General features: G+C 42.4%; 1 protein-coding gene across 1 annotated transcript in view; it reads right to left on the bottom strand.

The window, feature by feature from the left end:
- The window catches only part of LANCL3 (LanC like family member 3), a 31,288-nt gene extending 11,897 nt beyond the window's left edge, over positions 1–19,391 (bottom strand). The window contains exon 1 of the mRNA XM_062624087.1: positions 18,711–19,391. Within this exon, the coding sequence (XP_062480071.1) occupies positions 18,711–19,259 (549 nt within the window). The 5' untranslated portion in view covers positions 19,260–19,391. The remainder of the gene's footprint in view (positions 1–18,710) is intronic.
- Between the last annotated feature and the right edge of the window lie 350 nt (positions 19,392–19,741).

Here is a 19,741-nt window from a genome sequence, read left to right as displayed (position 1 = left end):
GGAACAGATCTAAGAGCAGAGCAGTTCAGATAACCAACATGACTGAAGAGGTATCAGCCTGCCTATTGAGAGCTTAGGTGCTGGTCAACCTCAAAGGCAGCAGGGAATCCCTCAGGAGGATGAGTCCCATCACAGAAGAATTGAGGTACCCAGGGATGCATTCCTGTGTTACGCTTTCAAATGGCAGCTGTCTGCACCCCAGCTGCATGTTTTCTTCTGCCTATTAGAGTTAGGGTTACCGCAGAAAGCCAACAATTTAATTTCAAACATCTCTCCCTAGAATTGCACCCAAATTCAAGAGCATGAATTGAAAAACATGTTTAAAAATAGCAAAAATATAACACTTGCAAATTAACTGAGAAACAAACCCAACACTGCTTGGAGAGGCTTTTTTCTACATTACAGAATTCAACTCCAGCTTTTTTCAACAAATGAGAAAGATTCTTCTTTCCTTTATTATTATTATTATTATTATTATTATTATTATTATTATTCTTCACCGGCTGTATAATGCATGGCTGAGCCATTCTGGGGGCACAGAGCCTGGGAAGTGGCCAAAATGGATGCATCAGTGATCAACTTTCTGCAATCCAAATCCCTGTTTGAAGCTCCTGTGTGTCAAACCACGCATACACCAGACATTGGAGCAGTTTATGACAGCTGAAAATGAGTCAGAGATTAGTGCTGCATGGATACTGTTTTTCTTCCATCTACACTCCCCACACAAGTAGGTGGAAGATTATTCATGTAAAAACTTCATCAGTGGGAAATCCTTCAACTCTGTTTAGTCTCAGTCAGAAAGTACATCAGTACAAAAATGCTGTCGTTAGCTTATGCCAAAACTGCAGTGCAGAGCTGTCATCTCCTGGTGGGAGATCTATCCTTCTGCACTCCAAATACATGTCCCTGACAATTCTGCATTACAATGATAAACATCTTCCAAGCTGAACACCTTGCACTCTTGTTTGGGTAACAGGCAACCCAGTGTGTTGTATCTGTACTACCCCAGGATCCCATTCCATTTTTTACACTGGTAAGCATGGAACATCTGCTCTGCCCCTGTGTTCTGGATCAGCTCACTTCCCCTTAACAGCAGGTCTGCTGGTTCACTGGAACTGAATTCATGTTCTCATCTGTTCCACAGACATATCTGGTTGTAGCAAAGCTGCCCTGTTGTTATAACCAGTTTATGTATGCAACTAATGGAGAGTCATAAGAAGTATTATCCATTCTTTCAGCTCCTGAGCAGCAGGAATCAGGGTTTATGAAACAGACTTTGCACAATATAAAAACTATGTAACAAGGTGAGTCTCCCCATACTCTGCAGTAGCCATGTCTTTAGTCTGAACTCAAAAAGTCATGCAAGTCCCCTTCAATTGGGCACCACCATTTGCTACCAGGAACTTAGGCAGACTGCTCCTTGGAAAAATGCATTTACTAGTGTTTGTATGTGTCTGCAGGTCAACATGAAATGGTCAGAACTTGATCTTGAGTCAGTCAGTAAAGGCTAATACTTTTCACAGGGAGGCTTATCTAGGCTTAGAGTTCTACAAATGCAAATGGCAACTGTATATAGCAACTGAACAAAGTTGATAACCCATGTTTTAAGATGTCCTGAAGATCTTAGAAAGAACTGGGCACTTCTATTCCTTCATTCCTTTACTTCCTCTAGAAACAAGAACATTCAGCATCTGACAGGGCACTGATCTAATAAATTGTAATGTGTTTACTTCTGGACCTCTTAAGATTATGAATTACATTGCTGCCAAGTTCATGAAGACATAGTTAATTTTGAAGGTGTCATTAAACACAGAAGTGAAATCAGGCACTGAAATACACTGTTGCAAGGGGTAAGAGGAAATGAAGACATCACTGGTTCATCTCCAAAATTTAAGCTCTGAGAAACTTAGTCTAGTTTTGTATGGAAAAATGTTAATACCTGTAAAGTTTCTTTAAACTGATGTTTAGTTAAGAAAGACAAAGAGACAAGAGCACCATGTATCACTTCATGCACCTGAGTTAACGAAACTTCACTGCTGTAGTGCTCTCTCCCGGTAGAGACTATGCTGGCTAAATACCTCCATTATTCCTTGTCTGGGCTGGGAAGGACCAGCTGGGTGCTACACTGCAAAAGGTACCACAAAACAGAGATGGGTTGGTGTAACTGACCCTAGGAGAGAGGGAAAAGGGGTAAAGAGAGGAGAAGAGAGATAAAAGAGTGAAATTGTTCCTGGGCCCTGTAGGCCGTGTTAACTAGCTGCGTCTGAAGAGGATGGTCTACATTTCAGTGGTCTACATAATGGTCTACTACTTCAGTGTAGTGCTGACCTAGGGAAAACAGCAGGCTGCATGTAGCACATTTGGAGGAGTAAATGTTTTTCTGCCCACCCTTCTGCACAGAACCTGTATGGTCACAAAACTTTTTATCTCTTTCCAGCTTGTCAATACAGTTTTCATGTTGCAATTGTATATAACTGTAAAGCTTCCATTGTTTAAACAACAGTAATTATCTTGTTCATTTGAGATCACAAAAAAAGATGAATAGTTTTATTACACTGAAAGCAACTATGCAATACAGTAAATAAGAAGTATAGGATAGGGATAGAGAAAGATTGATTTCTAGTTCCTTGAGAATATCTCTAAAGATGTTCATAGTTCAGTTCATCTTAAGTGATAACCATCATCTTAATTACTCAGAATGATGGAAAAGGAAAAGAGCCAGTTCAGTTTCATGCAGTATTTACTTTTTTTAATTTGTTGATGTCATTTTACCTATTAGATCATCCATATGGCTCTTAATGTCAAAGTCCTCGCTGAACTGAATGGGTCCTAAACTTGGAGGGATGTTACTCCTGGCAAATGTTAAATAAGAAATGCTGAAAATTTTACCAGTTGGCATAGTATCTAACATAGATCTAAAAATAATTCAATGATCCCCAGAAATGGAGCCTAATAATTCACTTAGTAAATAGGGTTTCTATGGCACGTAATTATTCATATAAATTCTTGTTCGTCGATGTCTTACCAATAACACCATGTGGCTGGCTCGCAGTTGAGGCCAATAATGATTTTGTCTGAGGTAGCCTTTAAAGATTGAGAACACAGGAGTAAGGCCTTCTTGCTGACCTTGCTTGCAGACGCAGAGTAGAAAAACCTAAGAGCTGAGCAAACATCTAATTCTCCAAGGATTGATCCTACTTGCACTTTAGTCAGTTTGGAGGGAAGTGACAAGCAGATGCATTCTCATTCATTGCTCTACACCAATGTGGAATGCATGACTTACATATAATAAAAACATTTGGGTTCTTTCATAATTTTTTTACAATTCAAGGCTGTGTATGCTCTATGCCTGTACTGAATAGAACTGCATGTATAAGCAGTAGTTCTCCCTGTAACCCCTCAAAGAATTTTGCTTCATGTCAACAAATATTCTCAAGGAGATTGTTTCCTATGATGAGCTGGGCAATACACTGTCTTCCACATCTAAATGAAAAAGGATTAATAATTTCAGTTGAGGTGCGAGACACCACTCCCCTGAAGCTAGAATTCCAAGTAATGGTTTATATTTTGTGTTGAGGCAGAGCTTTACACTCTTCCTGTAAAGTTTCTTTCCTACTGCAAATACGTTGTTTGAAGGGCTAAAAACCTAGCAATAAAATGAAAGACCGCAGTTTATACCTCCACCATCAAATTGTACTGAACAGAACTATCTGATCTCAGTCGATATTCGGTTTAACAGGAATACATTTGCCTTTCAAGCTGTTATGCTAGGTCATGGTTCACAGATGCAGCTGTGATTGTAGGACATGGGTCAAATTTCCACTGTTTTCCAGGATGATATTTTTTTCTGTCAGGACTACAGGACTGAGCAGGTCTCCAGGTATGTTCTCTCATCATCAAAATAAAACAAATCAACCAACCACAATAACATACAAAAAATCAAGCAGAAACAGGTGGTGTAGAAACAAGTAAGACATTCTCCTGAGAAATGAAGATAAAAAGACTACTACATTTATTTTCTGGACAGGAGGTAATTAACCACAGAAAGTTGTTTTACCTTGTTATGTAAGAACAAAACGATAGCTTATGAAAAATAGCAAGCTTAAAGACAAAAATCTCTGCTCACCCAAGACTCAAGTAAGCTAGGGAATTTATTTCTGCACAATGAGTCCACTCTCACTGTGGAATTCTAACAAACCAATTGAACCTCTCTATAAATAAGATGACATTTATTTTCTTTTTAAGATTTTAGGTTAACTGCCAGAAGTGCCCCAACACTCCAACTAAATTAAATTACAATTCTTCAGAGCCTGTGATCTTTAAATAAATATTATCACCTTCCAACTTATCAAAACTCACAACTGAAGAACATTTATTCCTGACAGATGTTGCAAGTCCAAGCCATCCAACCAGCTCCCAGAACTCAGCCCATCAATTCTGGAAGAAAGATAAGCCCTTGTGCTTCAGAGCATAAAGCCATTCCCTTAAAAATGCAGGTTAGGCAAGCTACAGACAGCCCATTTCAAAACTGCCTTCCACAGACATTTGTGCAGCTACTTTGAGTCATCTAGTACTGGTACAAGATATTAAACCAGATGGAGTATCAGAAACAAATCCTGAAGAAGAAAAATTTGTTTGTATACTGCTGTCTCCTGACTGCAAGCAAATGCAAGCAGTCAACTGGTTGGACAAATCTGAAAACTGTTATTCAAAGCTGTTCTGCTGTTAAGTGTGTCTCTGCCACACAGGAACAGTTTCTTTCCATGCTTACACTCTGGGTGACAAAGAAACAGAGTGACTTTGGAGGCCAGAGTTTGGAGCACTTCCCTCCAGGCCCTGCTCTGCTGAACAGAATTTGAGTATTTTATATAAGTAATTTCAATCACAGCTGCATTAAGAGACTTGCTCTAGCCATCAGGACAGGCAGCTTAAAAGCATCAGCTTAAATTCTTTCACCGTGTCAGAAAGAGGAGGGTTGTGAATTTGAATTACCAGGTTAGTGATGAAATCTCAAGGTTATTGAATATAAAAAGGAGGAGAGTATGACCCCCACTTGGCCTGTAATTTTCTTCGAGCCCAATTTGGTCTTAAAACCTGTACAGGTGATGAGAGGTGAACACGTTCTGGCCTTGCTAATGGGAAAAGACAGGATGCTTAGTTCACTTTTACTCCATAGCAAGCCAGACCCTGCCTGGGGTTCTGTGAGAAGCGCACCTCCAGCAAACTGGGAGAGAGCAGCTAAGTGGGGCATGCTCCCCACCTGTAGCTTTAGAGACTCTTCTGGAGGAGGGAAAGATGAGCTACGAAGTGAAAAATGTGAGCAAGCTGCTACTACTGTGGGAAGGCAACTAGAAGGAGTTGCACAAACACCATGGATAAAAAAGAGCACTGTAAATCTGTATCAGAGCTCCATGGGCAGCAAGTCATACAGCTGTTGGCTCATCAGTTTTGGTGTACCTTATGAGCCCCACAATGCAGCACTCTCAGGATTTGCATGCTTATCATAAGATGCCTACAAGACTTCAAGGGCATAAACTAGGTGCCTTAGGCATTTAGGTATACCCAAAATTAGTCACCAGCAGGGAAAAGCTTTGACTGCAAAGCTTTCAGGTCTTGGCATACAGAGTGGTTTTTAGGCAATGGAAAGGCCTGAAGAATCACAGAAAATGAATCTGTAGTATCTCTGTTGGGTGCTACAGCTGTGTAAGCAGTCTAAAATTTCATTGACCTTCTGGATGCCATCTTGTGTTAACCTCTATCAGGACTGGTTATGACTTTTCATTTATATTAGCTGTTCATTCCCATGCAAGATGAATACAAGGAAATGTAATGCTAATTTACATTAAAGTAAGTGTAGAACTTGTGTTCATGTTATATCCAGATGTACAAGCAGTGATGTAGCATATGTGCAGATGAAATGCTAACACTCATGTGAACTGAGTACACAAGTAACTCAGGCCCTGTCGTGTTCAGCTTACTTGAATCTGTTTCTTCCTAGCATACAGGATAAGTATAGATAATGCTCCCCAGGCACATGGGCTTGTACTGCTAAAAATAAACCTTGTTTTAGTTCATTTTTTAATCTCTTGAGCTGTTTTCATACTTTTCCTCTGTCTGTGCATGGTATTTGGCACTTGTCTCGGTTTAAAAGCCAAACCAATTCTTATCCAGTGAGCTGCCTCTTCTGGATCACTAATGGAGATAATAAATAAGGCTGGTTTCTAAATCAGTCCTTTATTAGAAGTTACTATTAGCTTTGCTTGTGGTCTTTCAGCCAATTCCAAATCCACAATGTCCCCATCCAAGCCAGCATGAATTACGTTTTCAAGGAAGATTATCTTCAATGCTGCATCAAAAGCCCCATTCAAATGTAAACAGGATATTGGCTATTGCTCTTTCATCAGCTGTTAATTTCATAATTCTGTTATTTGCAACAACTGATCTTGCTTGTCTAGCAAGATTTCTTTGTTCTTCTAAGTCATGCTGCTTTATATGCATAGTTCTATTATGCAGATATTTATGAGTCATGTGACATCTAGAAATATGTCTAAATATTTGCTGCTGAGGAACAACGTGGCAACCTGTGAAATTAGTTAAATGAGGTAAATGACACAACAGCATCATTCACAGGCTAACAGAATCATAAATTAGTCACTTTAAAGTAGCACCAGCACCGCTTTCAAGTAAAGGTAATTCTGGAGAACTCTACGCTGGCATTATGCCACTTTTACTTTGTGTGATGATCTGCAATTTGTGCCATGCCAATAAGCCACTGAACAGAAATATTAACTTAAGCTACAAGAAGAATGCTGACAACATAATGCAGGAAACCCAGATGAAGGTGATTGAGTCCTCTGAGTCATCTGACTTTTATCCTACTCTTAGACTGTGGTAGCAGTCTGAAGTAGCAAAATCCTGATGATCTGTAGGTGGCTCCTGGATCCTCCCAGGCACATTGACAAAGACAGTTCTGAAGCAAAAAACAGTAACAAAAGAGTTTCCAGTGGCACACAGCGCCATTAACAAAGCCTGGCAATATGCCCACAACTCCAAATACAATTCAAGTTGTACTTCAGACACACACAGTCACTTATAATTTGATACTGCCACATTTCAGGAGCACAGTAAGAGTCATAGGATTAATTTGAGGAAATGTGGGATACTGTGGTCTTCCAAACGTAGCTTACTTGGTAAGTAACGGGATCACCATCTGTGCTTTTCTCCTGGTTAAAAGATTGCCAGTTAGTACTATATTGCAATTAGGAACGTGTTATCAATCTTCCCTTTGAGCTACTTTTTCTCAATTGTGACCACGTATAAAGCATGCTTTGGGAAAAAGAGACTGCTGTGCCAGAAGGTGCAGTCCAGATTACTCTGGAAAAGTTCAAACCTAACACAAAAAGAAGCAAGAGGAGTAAGAGCCATGAGCCAAATCATACCACCATCAACAATAATCAACATTAACTGCACTTAGCCATTAACCTGCATTTCAAGATCTTAAAGTCCTGTATAATTAACTAAAAGGAATTACTATTACCCCATGCTACAAACTACATTGTGTTGTTCCTGCCCTGGAAGCACTCAATGCCATGCTTCTCTTTTGTTGCATTTGTCATTTTACATGATTCTTCTCTGCAGCCCTACAGGAAGAACTGTGCAAAGTGAGACAGAAGGGCCCAGCCAGCTGTTTCGGGACCTACAGATGACATAATCTGTTTTCCATGTCAAGCTTATTATGTCAAACTACATGTACTTAAAAGCAGCTTTCAGAAAAAGGTTTCATCTTCTTCCCTGATGCCTTCTTGGCTCCTCACACATAACGTGTGTGGGAGGGAACTCCCCTCCTTCTCTGGCAAGCATCAACTTGAGGTGTTTGATTAATATGAGCACTGAGGAAACAAACTTGCAGTAACTCAGGAGGGCAGGTACTTTTAGGGTACTTCTTCCGTTAGCTGTGTGGCATGCTCCACATCTTACCATCATGTAGACATTTTCACTAACGGACACTCAATGCTGCAGGGGCGCAAGGCATCCAGAAGCCCCTGGGCTGCAGCATGCTCCAAGACTGCTTTGTTTTTGTTAAAAAATATCTTTACACTAAAGCTCTTAAAAGTCCAGAACTTTACCAATTATCGGCAAGAGCCAGGAACTATTTTGTTCACCTTAATACTTAGCTACCAGGGAAAGACTTTGCCCTTCCTTGATACAGCAAAGATTGACAAGGGCCGGAACCAGTGTTTAAGGCTCTGTGGCAAAGCATGGTGCCGAACGGCTCCTTTTGACCCTTCTGGACTTCAGACTCTTCCCCACTTGCAACTGCAGGGTTAAAATCCTGCAATCCTTTGCCTGTCCAAGGTCCTAGGGGGACACAGAGTAGGTGGAATAGCACTGTGAGCCTGCTTTTGGGGAAAGAGATGAATGGAGCAGCAATGACTGACATTTAATTTTTTTACCCTTCCATGGGTATTTCCCATGTATTAACTCAGGGATTGTTCAGTCTGAAGAGAAGGCTCAGGGCAGATTTTATCAATGTTTATAAACACCTGGTGGGAGAAAGCAGAGAAATCAGAGGCAGGCTCTTCTCAGCAGTGCCCAATGACAGAAAATTCTACTTATATATAAAGCTTTCTTATTGTGAGGGTGGCCAAACACAGGAACAGGTTGCCCAAGTAGGTTGTAGTGTGGGGATACTCAAAACCAAGTGGACACAGCCTTGAGCAACCTGCTCTTGTGGACCCTGCTCTGAGCAGGAGGCTGGACCAGAAAATCTCCAGAGGTACCTTCCAGCCTTGGCCAGGTTTTGACTCTGCAACTGAGCCAAACCCAAATGTGATGTATGTCAATACACTGTTCAGAGAGATGGTGTGGATTTTACTCTTCTAGAGATCATTAGATTCAAGTCTGAGTTTGATTCAGCTTACCTGTGTGGTTTTTTAAAATTTAACTCATAATATTTGTTCTACCAAAATAAGCGAGCAGTCCCACAGTGCTCAGAGAACAAAATCATAACAGGATAAACGCATTCACACTATAACTCTGTCCACATTTTGTCTCCTGGATGTATGGCAGTTATATAAGCATTGTTTCCAGATATTTTTGTTGGCATAATAAAAAATGTGTATGTATGAAAATGGCAGCCTAGCATAAGAAAGCTCATGATTGATTCAGCTCTGCAAGACCAAGAACAAACAAATCACTGTTTATTTAAAATAAAGAGCCTGAAGAAGTTTGTTTTGCTGTTCTACAACTAAGAATTTTCCCCGAGTTCATATCCGACCAACTTATGTTTGTTCAAATTTAAACAGCTACATGTGGAATGTGTATCTTAGGGTCCATTGCTATTATAACTGTAATTCTGACTAATTAATCACTGGCTTAGCCTCAGAAAACTGAAGCAATTAAGTACAACATTAGCCATTTCAGAGATGACAAATAGAAATATCTAGGGATTGGGAGTTAGCTTTACAAAGGGATAAAGAACCTTTGTGAAAATGGCATGCTCAAACTCCTATGAATGTCTATAGCAAGGTTGATGCTTCCAACCCTTGCCCACAGTATTACCTTATTGCAAGACAATCTTTACTTTTGTTAAGACAGTTCCAGTAAGCCAAAGAACTTATTTGGTGATGTTGTTTGAAACTATAAGAAACTTTCATAAAAATAGAAGGATAGACTTCCATTGACTCATGCTGCTGGTAAATCCAAGAATGGATTCATGGACCTCACAAATGGCCCTCACTGAAGACACCAGAATTAGGGAGAGAGACAACACTGAGCTTTATCTTTACATTAGCAACAAAAGCAAATCACAAGAACACTGTAAGTTTAGCCTCCAGACACTTCTTCAAATTTCACTTATTCCTTCATCTCTAATGTGGACAAAATAAATAATTTAATATGATCCTCTCAAACATATTTTTTCAACTATACTTCCACTAACTCTATCACTTCACAGATGTTTCCTGAATATATAATGGCACATGCGGTGTTACAAAGTAGAATAACATATTTCCAGTTTTATTCAGGGTACAAAGGAAAGGAGACTCTCTACTTGGCATTAATGAAACAAAGCTCCTTCAGCTGAAGAAGCTTCTCATTTTGTGTATCATAGCGCAGCTTCTGCGGTTCACTGATTCCTTGTCTTTACATGACCCCTACCTATTTCACTTGTTCAGAGGTTTTTCCTAATGAATACTTGTCCATGCAGTAGCTGAATTACAGCAGGTCATGAGCTGGATGTGAGTCAGCATCACACTGGTGTGAGATGTAAACACCTTACTGAGTTGTATAAACATAAACAAGACCTGGAAGAAACACAGTTATTCCTTTGCTCAATTAGAAAGGCCCATGACAGAATCGTGTCCAATTTTTGGCACTCTTCACGAAAGGCTGAAGGGAGTCTGGCAGAGTGCAATGGATGACTTAGAAATGTAGAAAACATGACAAGCATGGCAAGATCAGAAGTATTAGGATTGTTTCTTTAGAAAAGATTAAGGGTAGAATTTATAGAAGTCTTGAAATATACAAAGAGCTTCTGTAAAGAGGAACAGAAGTTCTCATTATTTCTCAATGGTCAGGAAAAGGAGTATCAGGTTTAAATTAGAGCAAGATTCAGATCAGTCATTACGCTAGACTTTCTCACAGGGAAGCTAACAAAACAGTGCCTCAGATAGCCATGGCAGACTGCAGATGCTCCATCACTGGGGGTATGAGCAGCATGTTAGGCTGCTAGGATAACACAGGCACAGTTAAACCTGCCTGGGGGCTAGACGGCAGCCTCAATTACCTCTCAAGGTCCATACCAGTTCTTTGATTGTGGAAAGGACATAATTTGGTTGTCAGGACTGATCACACAAACTGCAGAACACTGACAGTATGGAATACACAATACCCACCATTTTCCAGTTTTGCACTGACCCACCAGTGGAGAGCTGCTTTGTCCTGTGCTGCTTCTAGTCGCAGGCCCAAGCACTTTTAAAAGCAACTTCCATTTCCTTGACACTGAAATCTAAATTTGACCAGCACATCCCCAGCTTACAATCCTCAATTACACTATCATTGTACCAATGCCAGAACAGAAGTATTCTGTGAAGAAAAAGATGAGCCACACAAAATAATTAAATATCTTGGACAGCTAGAAAGTGTATTTATCTGACACAGTTTGTTTCTTCCCCCAGATCATTCAGCGCTATCTGGTATCCATTCCATCTCACTCATGAACCACTGTTTTTCAACAGGAGATATTAAGCCATTAAAATGAGAAATTCAGGAATGCTGATCTGCTGCAAAAATAGATTTATGGTTTTGCTCTCACAGGTCAAAATATACCAAGCCGAGAAATACCAAATGACTCAGCAACAGCCTGGACTGCTACTAAGATACCTTCTGGTCATGTTTGCCTAAAATGAAATAGCTATTTCAATTATTTTGCCTTACTACTCCTAAAAAAAATAATCAATCAGCTTGCTAACTATCACTTGAAAATAATCCTACAACATAGATAAGAAATAATTGGTTTTGACTGCTTATTTTCATTGAGCCCTGTTGTAATGGAGTGGACAGGAGGTTATGCAACATCACTCAGTGCTTAATCTCATGCTTGTCAATGGTCAAAGAACTGCATGACAGACACAGACAAAGAGGCATTTTGACAGACTGTCTTGTCAAAAATGGTGACCTGATTGCATACACTGAATTACAGTATGCTGGAGATTGGAAGGGACCTCAAAAGATCATCTAGTCCAAAATTCTGATTTTTTAAAAAGGGGCTGGAATAGGGAAGTTGGCTGACAAACAAAACTCCCATTTCTAGCAATTACACCATGGCTACAGCATTACACCATGCTGTGATGGGATGCTCCTGCAGCAGTAGAGCGGGAGCATGTGACTTACCATTTTAATTGCTTCCCTGATCCTCTCTCCACAGCTCCCTTACTGCCTGGAGGTGAGGCTGAAGACAATGGTTTACTGGCTGAGTAGACAGCTCTGCAGTCTTACACAGCCTGTCAGTAGGGTGGTAGGTTGATTTTAAGATTGCCTAGCTAAATTAACAGAGACTAGGGTCTATTGATTTAATGGAGGTGAGAGGAAAGAAGAGGATGTTTTCTATTTTGGGGCCCTGCTAGTTGTGCTGCATAGCTGTGCTGTGATTTACATACAAGTCTAATGTTCTAACAGTGTGTATCAAATGACTATAGAGAAACTTAAGGCTTAATTTTATCCCTCCATTTCACTGCTGTAAAGTGCTGAGGATGTTATGAGTTCATTGGCAATTGTTGTTAGCCTTGTGCTCTTTCTTCCTTCTCAGGATCAGCTCAGTCTTTCACATTTCTGCTTCTTTAGCCTCGTACCAAACTAAGGTTTACTAACAGCATTAATGTTTATGTTATGTACCAATTTGTAGTATTGTGTGCATGCAATAGAAAAATATCAGTGTCAGAAGTAGTACAGTAATGTTCATGAAAATGTCCATATTTGCTTCTGGACATTAAGTAGTTATTTCAGCTTATCTTAGAGAAAGAAAATATAGAATATCAGACATAATACTGTGTTCTGAATATGCAAGCATCAAATGTGATGACAACTGTTTTTGTAAGTGTATGAGACTATTCAAAGAGAATACAGTGACAGAATAGTGACAAATAAAAAAAAACAAGCAGAAAAAAAATTTGTAATTTTCCTCAAAGAAATGTAGCTTACTCCTCTGCCCACTTCCCTAACCCATTTTCTCCCTGCCTCTACTCTTCTGTTGAACTTTTAGATCAAGTACATTAGCCATCAGATCCACACCAGTTTGCCAGAGAATCTTTTAGTTCTGCAGAGGACAAAGACACTGTGTTCAACACCTCTGCTTCTAGCAGGACGAGGAAGTTCTCCCTGGTGATGATGAGGAAGACAACTGAACTGACACAGTTTCAGAGTTAAGTTCCAGTATGTGAAATTTAACGGAGTTAGAAGGATGGGAAAGTAGTGATCTGTTTTGGATTCAAGAGATGCCTTTGGATAAACATATTTCTTTTTTGTTAAAAACTGGTATTAGAACATTGGTATGACTGCTTGGGCTGTTTTTCTTCAGCAAAAAGATGCTGCTGCATATGCACATTCTTCCAACAGCACAAAGCAGTACAGAGATATGACACTGCTTTTGTACAAAACTGTGTTTCTAGAAGACAGTGGCAGATTAATACCACTCTTCAGCTATAAGCAGTTGAAATCCGTGTTTCTGCAACAGAATATATAATGTATGTAGCTAAACTTGTGCCAACCAAGCCTCCAGTCCTGGCAGGGTCTACACCAAACCCTCTGTACTATAGTGCTTTTTTTACTGGCTGTTAAAGGATACACTTGAAATTTCACTTTTTCAACCCAGATTTTCTACTTTCAACACTACAACCGGATATTTAGTGTCGCCTGTGTTGAACTGAATCCAAGCAGCCATTATCAAGATGTCCCCATCTCATAATTTTAAGGCTGTTTAAAATAAAAATGATTCATGTTGCCCTGCTAAAGAGAAACAGAGACATTCTGAAATGTAGACCCAAACTATTTCAGAACACTCTCTAAAACAATACAGGTTCAAGTAGTTCCCTTTGTTTCACTGTTTACTTTAGAAAACTCCTATTTTTGATTCCTGGTTTAAATTCACCAATTTAGGCAAATTAATGCAAAGTCTATCCCATGTGTGTGGTTTGGGGAAACTACAGCTAGAACAAGGTACATTTAAAAGAGGCAGGCTAGGATCAAAAGCCATTTATCTTTACTGTTACCTTATTTTACTTCTCTGTGGCAAAAAACCGCAACAGCCTGGCTGTGCAGTGGCCTGTGTAAAATGAAATCATGAAATCAGTACAGCTCCAGCTAGCACCATGATATCTGACATTTCAAACACCACAATGTTTCAGATGAGATGGCTAATTTTTCCACAGGGGGAAACGACTGTACTGGGCACAGAGAAGGAACAAAATCTCACCTCAAAGGACAACCCTCCCCTTTCAGGCACAGGTGAGATTAAAAGCCTAACATGGGGACTCTGTGCTACAGCACTTGGAGGTTCATCTCTTCTGTGGATATTTTTTAGATCTCCCTTTCTAAGATCACTCCATCAAGTGTCTGTCATAAGCACTATGTTCAGCATTAATACATTTACATTCTACTTTAATGATTTGCAAATGAACATGTTCTAGGCAGGATTTATGAAGCTCCTTCCTCTCACACTTTCTGAATTCTTTTCTAAGAGGTAAAAAAAAAACCCAAACCCTACACCCCCCAAAAAAGAGAATTTCAAAATTTGGAGCAAAGTTTCCTACAACAGTCTTTTAAAACATTAGCTGGAGGGATCTAAGGAACAAGTAATATCATCTAGAACTGTTTGAGGAGCTGAAAGATAATTTTAATTCATTTGCATCCTCTCTCCCAGAATATTGTGAAATTTACTGGCTGGACCTGTCATTTCCATACACTGCCCATCAGCCTGTTCCACTGCCTTTTAAAGCCAGTTCTGCCTCACATTTCCCTTGCTGTGGCACCAAGATCCCACACACTACACAGCAGTGCTATTTGTGTTTTCCATGCATCAGGTAAAGTTGATCAGCTTGATTTGCAATCTTGTGAGGTCCAAAAGAGGCTCTCTTGATAGACAGCATCCAGGGAAAGTATGGTTTTTAGCAGGGCACTACACTCAGTGTAGTCCTGCTGGAAAGACCACTGCCCTTCCTACGTGTCCCACAACAGACTAACAACATAACTATGCCCTCCCCGAGACAGTACAACAATCTAGGAAACACACAACAAATCATGACACTGCATTGGTTGCAAAAGGAAATTGAGATGCCCCTCTGCCACAGAGACATAAATCTTAACCATATAGTAACTGGAAGAGCTTAAGGTCTCTGCAGACACTCAAGACTCACCTCAGTGGGTCAGCCCCAAGGGAACTGTTGTGGCTGTGTTGCTGGAAAAGTGTGCTGCTTCAGCTCATCATCTCTGCAACTGCAGGCCAGGATCTCCTAACGGTGTCCCCAGTGTCTTTCAAAACTACAGTCTCTAATGAAACCACAGCATCAGGCAGTATTGCAAAATGCTGCCCTGCCTCCTCTGTGGTATGCTGCTATCCATCACTGCAACTCAAGGCTAGTGGAAGTCAGTCAACCCCATCGGTTCAGTCAGTCATTAAAAGAAAACCTGAGCTGTGCTAAAAGGCAGTACCATCTCAGCAGATGGTGATGCAAGAATCCACCTGAACTTCCGCACCTTGTCCTCGGTCATCTGACAGCTACATTGCCAGGAGGAAACACAACTACTGAGACACACCATGCTCCATCCACCACGAAATGGGACAGAAACTCCACTGATTAAAAATGAGGGGAGGATAAAATAACATGGGGGGACTGGACCATCATTTTAATGGTGTCTTACTACTGTTTGCACAAACAGTAAAATAAAGACTGAGTAAAAAGAATTAAAAGCAGGACTGAGCGATTTTCACAAGAACACATAATGAATCAACATACAAGCATCAGAAAAAGAGGTACCCTCTTTGGCAGAACAGAAATAAAATTTCCCCTGAACAGTGAAAACACAGCAGTTAAGGGCAGCTAAAAAGCATGCACCTTATTCATACGTACCTTAGACAAATAACACATTGCTTCTGCAAAACCAGTATTTTACCCATTTCTGCCTGGGAAGCATTGACTACAGTGTAATGAAAATTAAAGAAATTAAACAATGGAAAGCATCTCTCCTAATGTGTAGTGCATCATGAAAGTCAGATCCTGTTAAGCCTCAACTGCTGAAGTAATCCTTATTCATGCAAAAACTCAGAATTAATTAATCAGGGAAAAATGCTGTATTAGCCTAAAATTGAACACCAGCTAAATGCAAATGTCTTCTTCACACGAGGTCAGTGTTATACAATAGACTGGATCCTTCAGGACAGTCCATTAACTTTCTGAAGAACATGCAATGCTTTAAAACACCGAGACTCTTTAGCAAGAAACTGAAGCATCAGTACAGAGCAGCTGAGCTAAATTGGTGTTTACTGAACACCAATTCCTTCCTTCCCTGCCCGAAAAAAAACCAAAAACCAAACCCGCAACACAAGCTGTAAAAATTGCTCAAAAAGCCTTTCTTCAAGGGCAAACCATTTCTTGTATATAGGTCACCATTTGACTTCTTCAGAGGAAAAAAACAACCATATGGGCAGCAGCGGCTGTGTTTTAATGTAAGGAATGGATTTCACTTTGTGCTGGAAATGTTTGCACAGCATCCTCAAAAAACAAAATCCCCAAACCCCAAAAGAACGTGGGAAACAAGAAAACATGCTGCAGTGAGCCATGTGAGATGGAGCACAATCAAATTACAGGAGGTAGCATTTTCTAGTGGTTCGAATCACAAGGCATTGCTTCTATTCTGGGATGTACCTGGCTTACCACTTGACCTTGAGTAATAAATGACATGCACTCTCTGGGCATCCCTTTTTTTATTTGTAAAAAAGATGCATGGTCGGGTCTGGAAATGTACTAATTAAGATAATTCTGTATTAGGATGGGAACATTTATCAAAGGACCCAAATTTTGCTCAAGCATAAGTACATACAGACTAGAAATCATTATAATTTTCTTCATTAAGGAGCAAAATATTTTAATTAAAAGTTCTAATTGTTGTTAAAACAAAAAATAAAAATGGGTTTTAGCAATACTTAACAGTTTAGAGTCTTTCTTGCACTATATATTTAAAATTACAATGTGGTGACAGAATAAATAACACTGTGGAAGGATGTTAGCTTACCGATTAAAACATCACCAAGGGGGCAGAGAATATGTTTTACTGGTAAAATAAACCCCTCTATCATTGTAGTTAGCCCACCTGCTAAATGCATTCCACAAGTGTATATGTGCGCTCATCTGTGGGGCTGTTTAACTCTTTACGCTGCATAAAGGATGATTTTTCCAGAAGCAAACAAGCAGAGAAGAGAGCTTTTCCCTTCCTCACAGTGTCAGAGGTGATTGCACCTACTCTCCAAACTGTTCAGCAATTGCTCTCAAGGACATAAGACATGGATGAAGGAATTAAATGAAGCAGCAGAGGCCAGGGTGCCTCCTTATTCAGCTGGTATGTCACAACGTTACCATAAGCACCCCATATGGGCACTAGACATGCTCCCCCAATGCAAACTGAACTAATAGGTATGGCTTATTCCTCTGTGGGGAACCATCCCCTCAGGTTGACACTGCTGCACTCTGCATATAGGATGGTGATACATCTACAAACTTGCCTCTCATATAAAATGCTGTCAGAATGGAAAGTTTGGTTATGTTATGGTTACAAACAACATAACCATGGTTATAATTTTCAGACAATCATAGAACCAAAGAACTGTTTGGGTTGCAAGCGACCTTAAAGGTCATCTCGTTCCAGCCCCCTGCCATAGGCAGGCACACCTTCCACTAGATCAGGTTGCTGAAAGCCCCATCTAACCTGGCATAGGTTACAATACAAATAAATAAATACAAATGCAAATACATAAAAATAAAATACAAATAAAATACAGTCCTATACAAAGAAACAGCACCTATGGTATGCTACTTTAAACACTTAGTGCTGTAAGAAATTTTGTTTAAGGGAATCAAAACATTCAGCGGTTCCATGGACTCTGACTGCAGTTACTGGTATTGGATGGGGCAGAGGCGCTTGTTTTTACATCATTTACTTGTAATAGTTGCTTCTTCTCCCAGAAGGAAAGAAAGCCAGAAGCATGTGAACTTGCAAATCAGGGATTAACAGAGGAAACACAGATTGGACCTGACAAGAGGACAGGAACAAAAATGTAACAAATGCCTGCTCAGATACTGCAGTGACCACATAGTAACAAACACCACAGCAAACAGAATCAGTTGCATTAATTATTATGCTGTAGTCAGTGGAAGCTCTGAATTGTCAGCACTGACAATCACAATATCCTAGGGTAAAGTCCCGGCTGAAACCGCCAGCACGTCGAACCATAATCACATCTCATGCTTCTAGAAAAAACCCAACCCAGCTCTTATTCATGAAAAGCACCACAATATATGGCCAGCTTTCCAGAAGACTACCAGATTCTGTATGCTGAGGTTAGTAAAACCAAATGCTTCTCAAAATCTGTATTCTTGCAAATTAAAGCATAGTACTACTTATTATTATGAGATCTCTTACTCTGTTTTACCCAACAGTATTCCTTTTCTCACCCACTTCATTTTACAGAAATTATTCTTGAAAAGCCCGGGGTGGCTCCTGCCAAGTAGTTCACCATCTGGCAACCAAGAGCTGATGCTCTCAGCGCTCCCCGGGAAGCGACCTGGAGAGGGATGGAGAGGGATACAGCGCCCTGCGCCCTGCCCGACTCAGCGGGACCGCGTCCCGCACCCCTCGCTCCCTCTTGCAAAAGATGAATTTTTATTTCAGGGTAGGAGCGCTGCTGCTAGAGAAAGCTCCCCCACCCGGGGCTCTTCCTGAAGCCTGCCCCCGAAGTGCAAGCTGGAGAAGGCGCTTTTCTGCTGGTGTTGATGTTGAGAGCACCGGCACAGGTGGATTCCCCTTTACCGCGGAGCAGAGGCGAGATCATCCCGGCGGCAACGCGGGGCGGGCCGCCGGCGTCCCAGCTCCTAGATCTACCGACAGCCCCGACGGCGAGGCCGGTCCCCCCGGGGGGGGGGCGTCGCGCCCCGCGCCCTTACCTCCATGCCCAGCCGCTGCTTCAGCACCAAGGCGGCGCACAAGTACCCGGCGCGGCCGACGAAGAGCTCGTCCGAGCCGCACTCGAGGAAGGAGAGCGGAGCGCAGACCTCGCTGAGCTCCCGGAACTTGCCCAGCGGCCGGGCGAAGTCGGGCAGCCCCAGAGCTCTGTAGACCAGTGCCGCCACCGCGTACACCCCGGCGCCCCCCAGCAGGAAGGCGGCGCGGGTGTCAGCGTCGGCCTCGCCGCTGCCCTCCTGGTAGCGCAGGCAGGCGTCCACGACGCGGCGAGCCGCCCGCAGGTAGGCCTCCCGCGACGGCGCGAACAGAGGGCACTGCGCGACGTGGTACAGCATGTAGGCCACGCCGGCCACGCCGCCGTACAGCCCGCCCTGGCAGCCGCGGGGGCCGCCCAGGGGCGGCAGCTCCCGCAGGATCCGTTCGATGGTGGCCGTCACTAGCGGCACCGCCGCCGCCTCCTTGCCCGGCGCCGCCTCCGGGCTGCCCGGGTAGTCATCGAAGCGGTTGGCGAAGCAGCGCTGGCTCTCCATAACCCCGCCGGCGCGGCGCTCTGCGCAGCGGGGAGCCGCGGGAGGCAGGCGAGGAAGGAGCCAGCGAGCGGGGAGCTGCCGGAGGAGGGGGCGGGGGAGCGGGGCGGAGGGAGCGCGGCGGGAGAGGCGGGAGGGAGCGGGAAGGCGGGAAACGAGCGCCCCGCCGGCGGTGCCCGTGAGGGGCGGTGGGAGGGACGGACCTGCCGAGCCTCAAGGAGCGGAGGTGGGGGGAGGCTGGTGGGTGCCCCGCCGTGGTGCCGGGGACAGGTCTGCCACAGCGCGGCCGCTGCCTCTCTCTTCCACCCCGAGGCGGAGCAGAGCGGAGCGGCCGCCGCTGCCGCCTCAGTGCCCCACCTGCCCTCAGCGAGCGCCGCTTAAGTGTGGAGGCACTGGTGGGGCTGATCAGGGCTTCCAGACGGCCAAGCCGAGCCACGGGGGCGGCCGGCCCGGTTCTGACTCGTCCTGCCCGGGGTTCCTCCTTC

This window comes from Pezoporus occidentalis, unplaced genomic scaffold (genome assembly GCF_034315485.1).
Source record: "Pezoporus occidentalis ecotype Australia unplaced genomic scaffold, CSIRO_AGI_Poc_V1 ctg261, whole genome shotgun sequence".
In the NCBI taxonomy this organism is placed as follows: domain Eukaryota; kingdom Metazoa; phylum Chordata; class Aves; order Psittaciformes; family Psittacidae; genus Pezoporus; species Pezoporus occidentalis.
The sequence above is the reverse complement of the archived record's forward strand: the minus strand, read 5'-3'. Positions and strand labels throughout refer to the sequence as shown.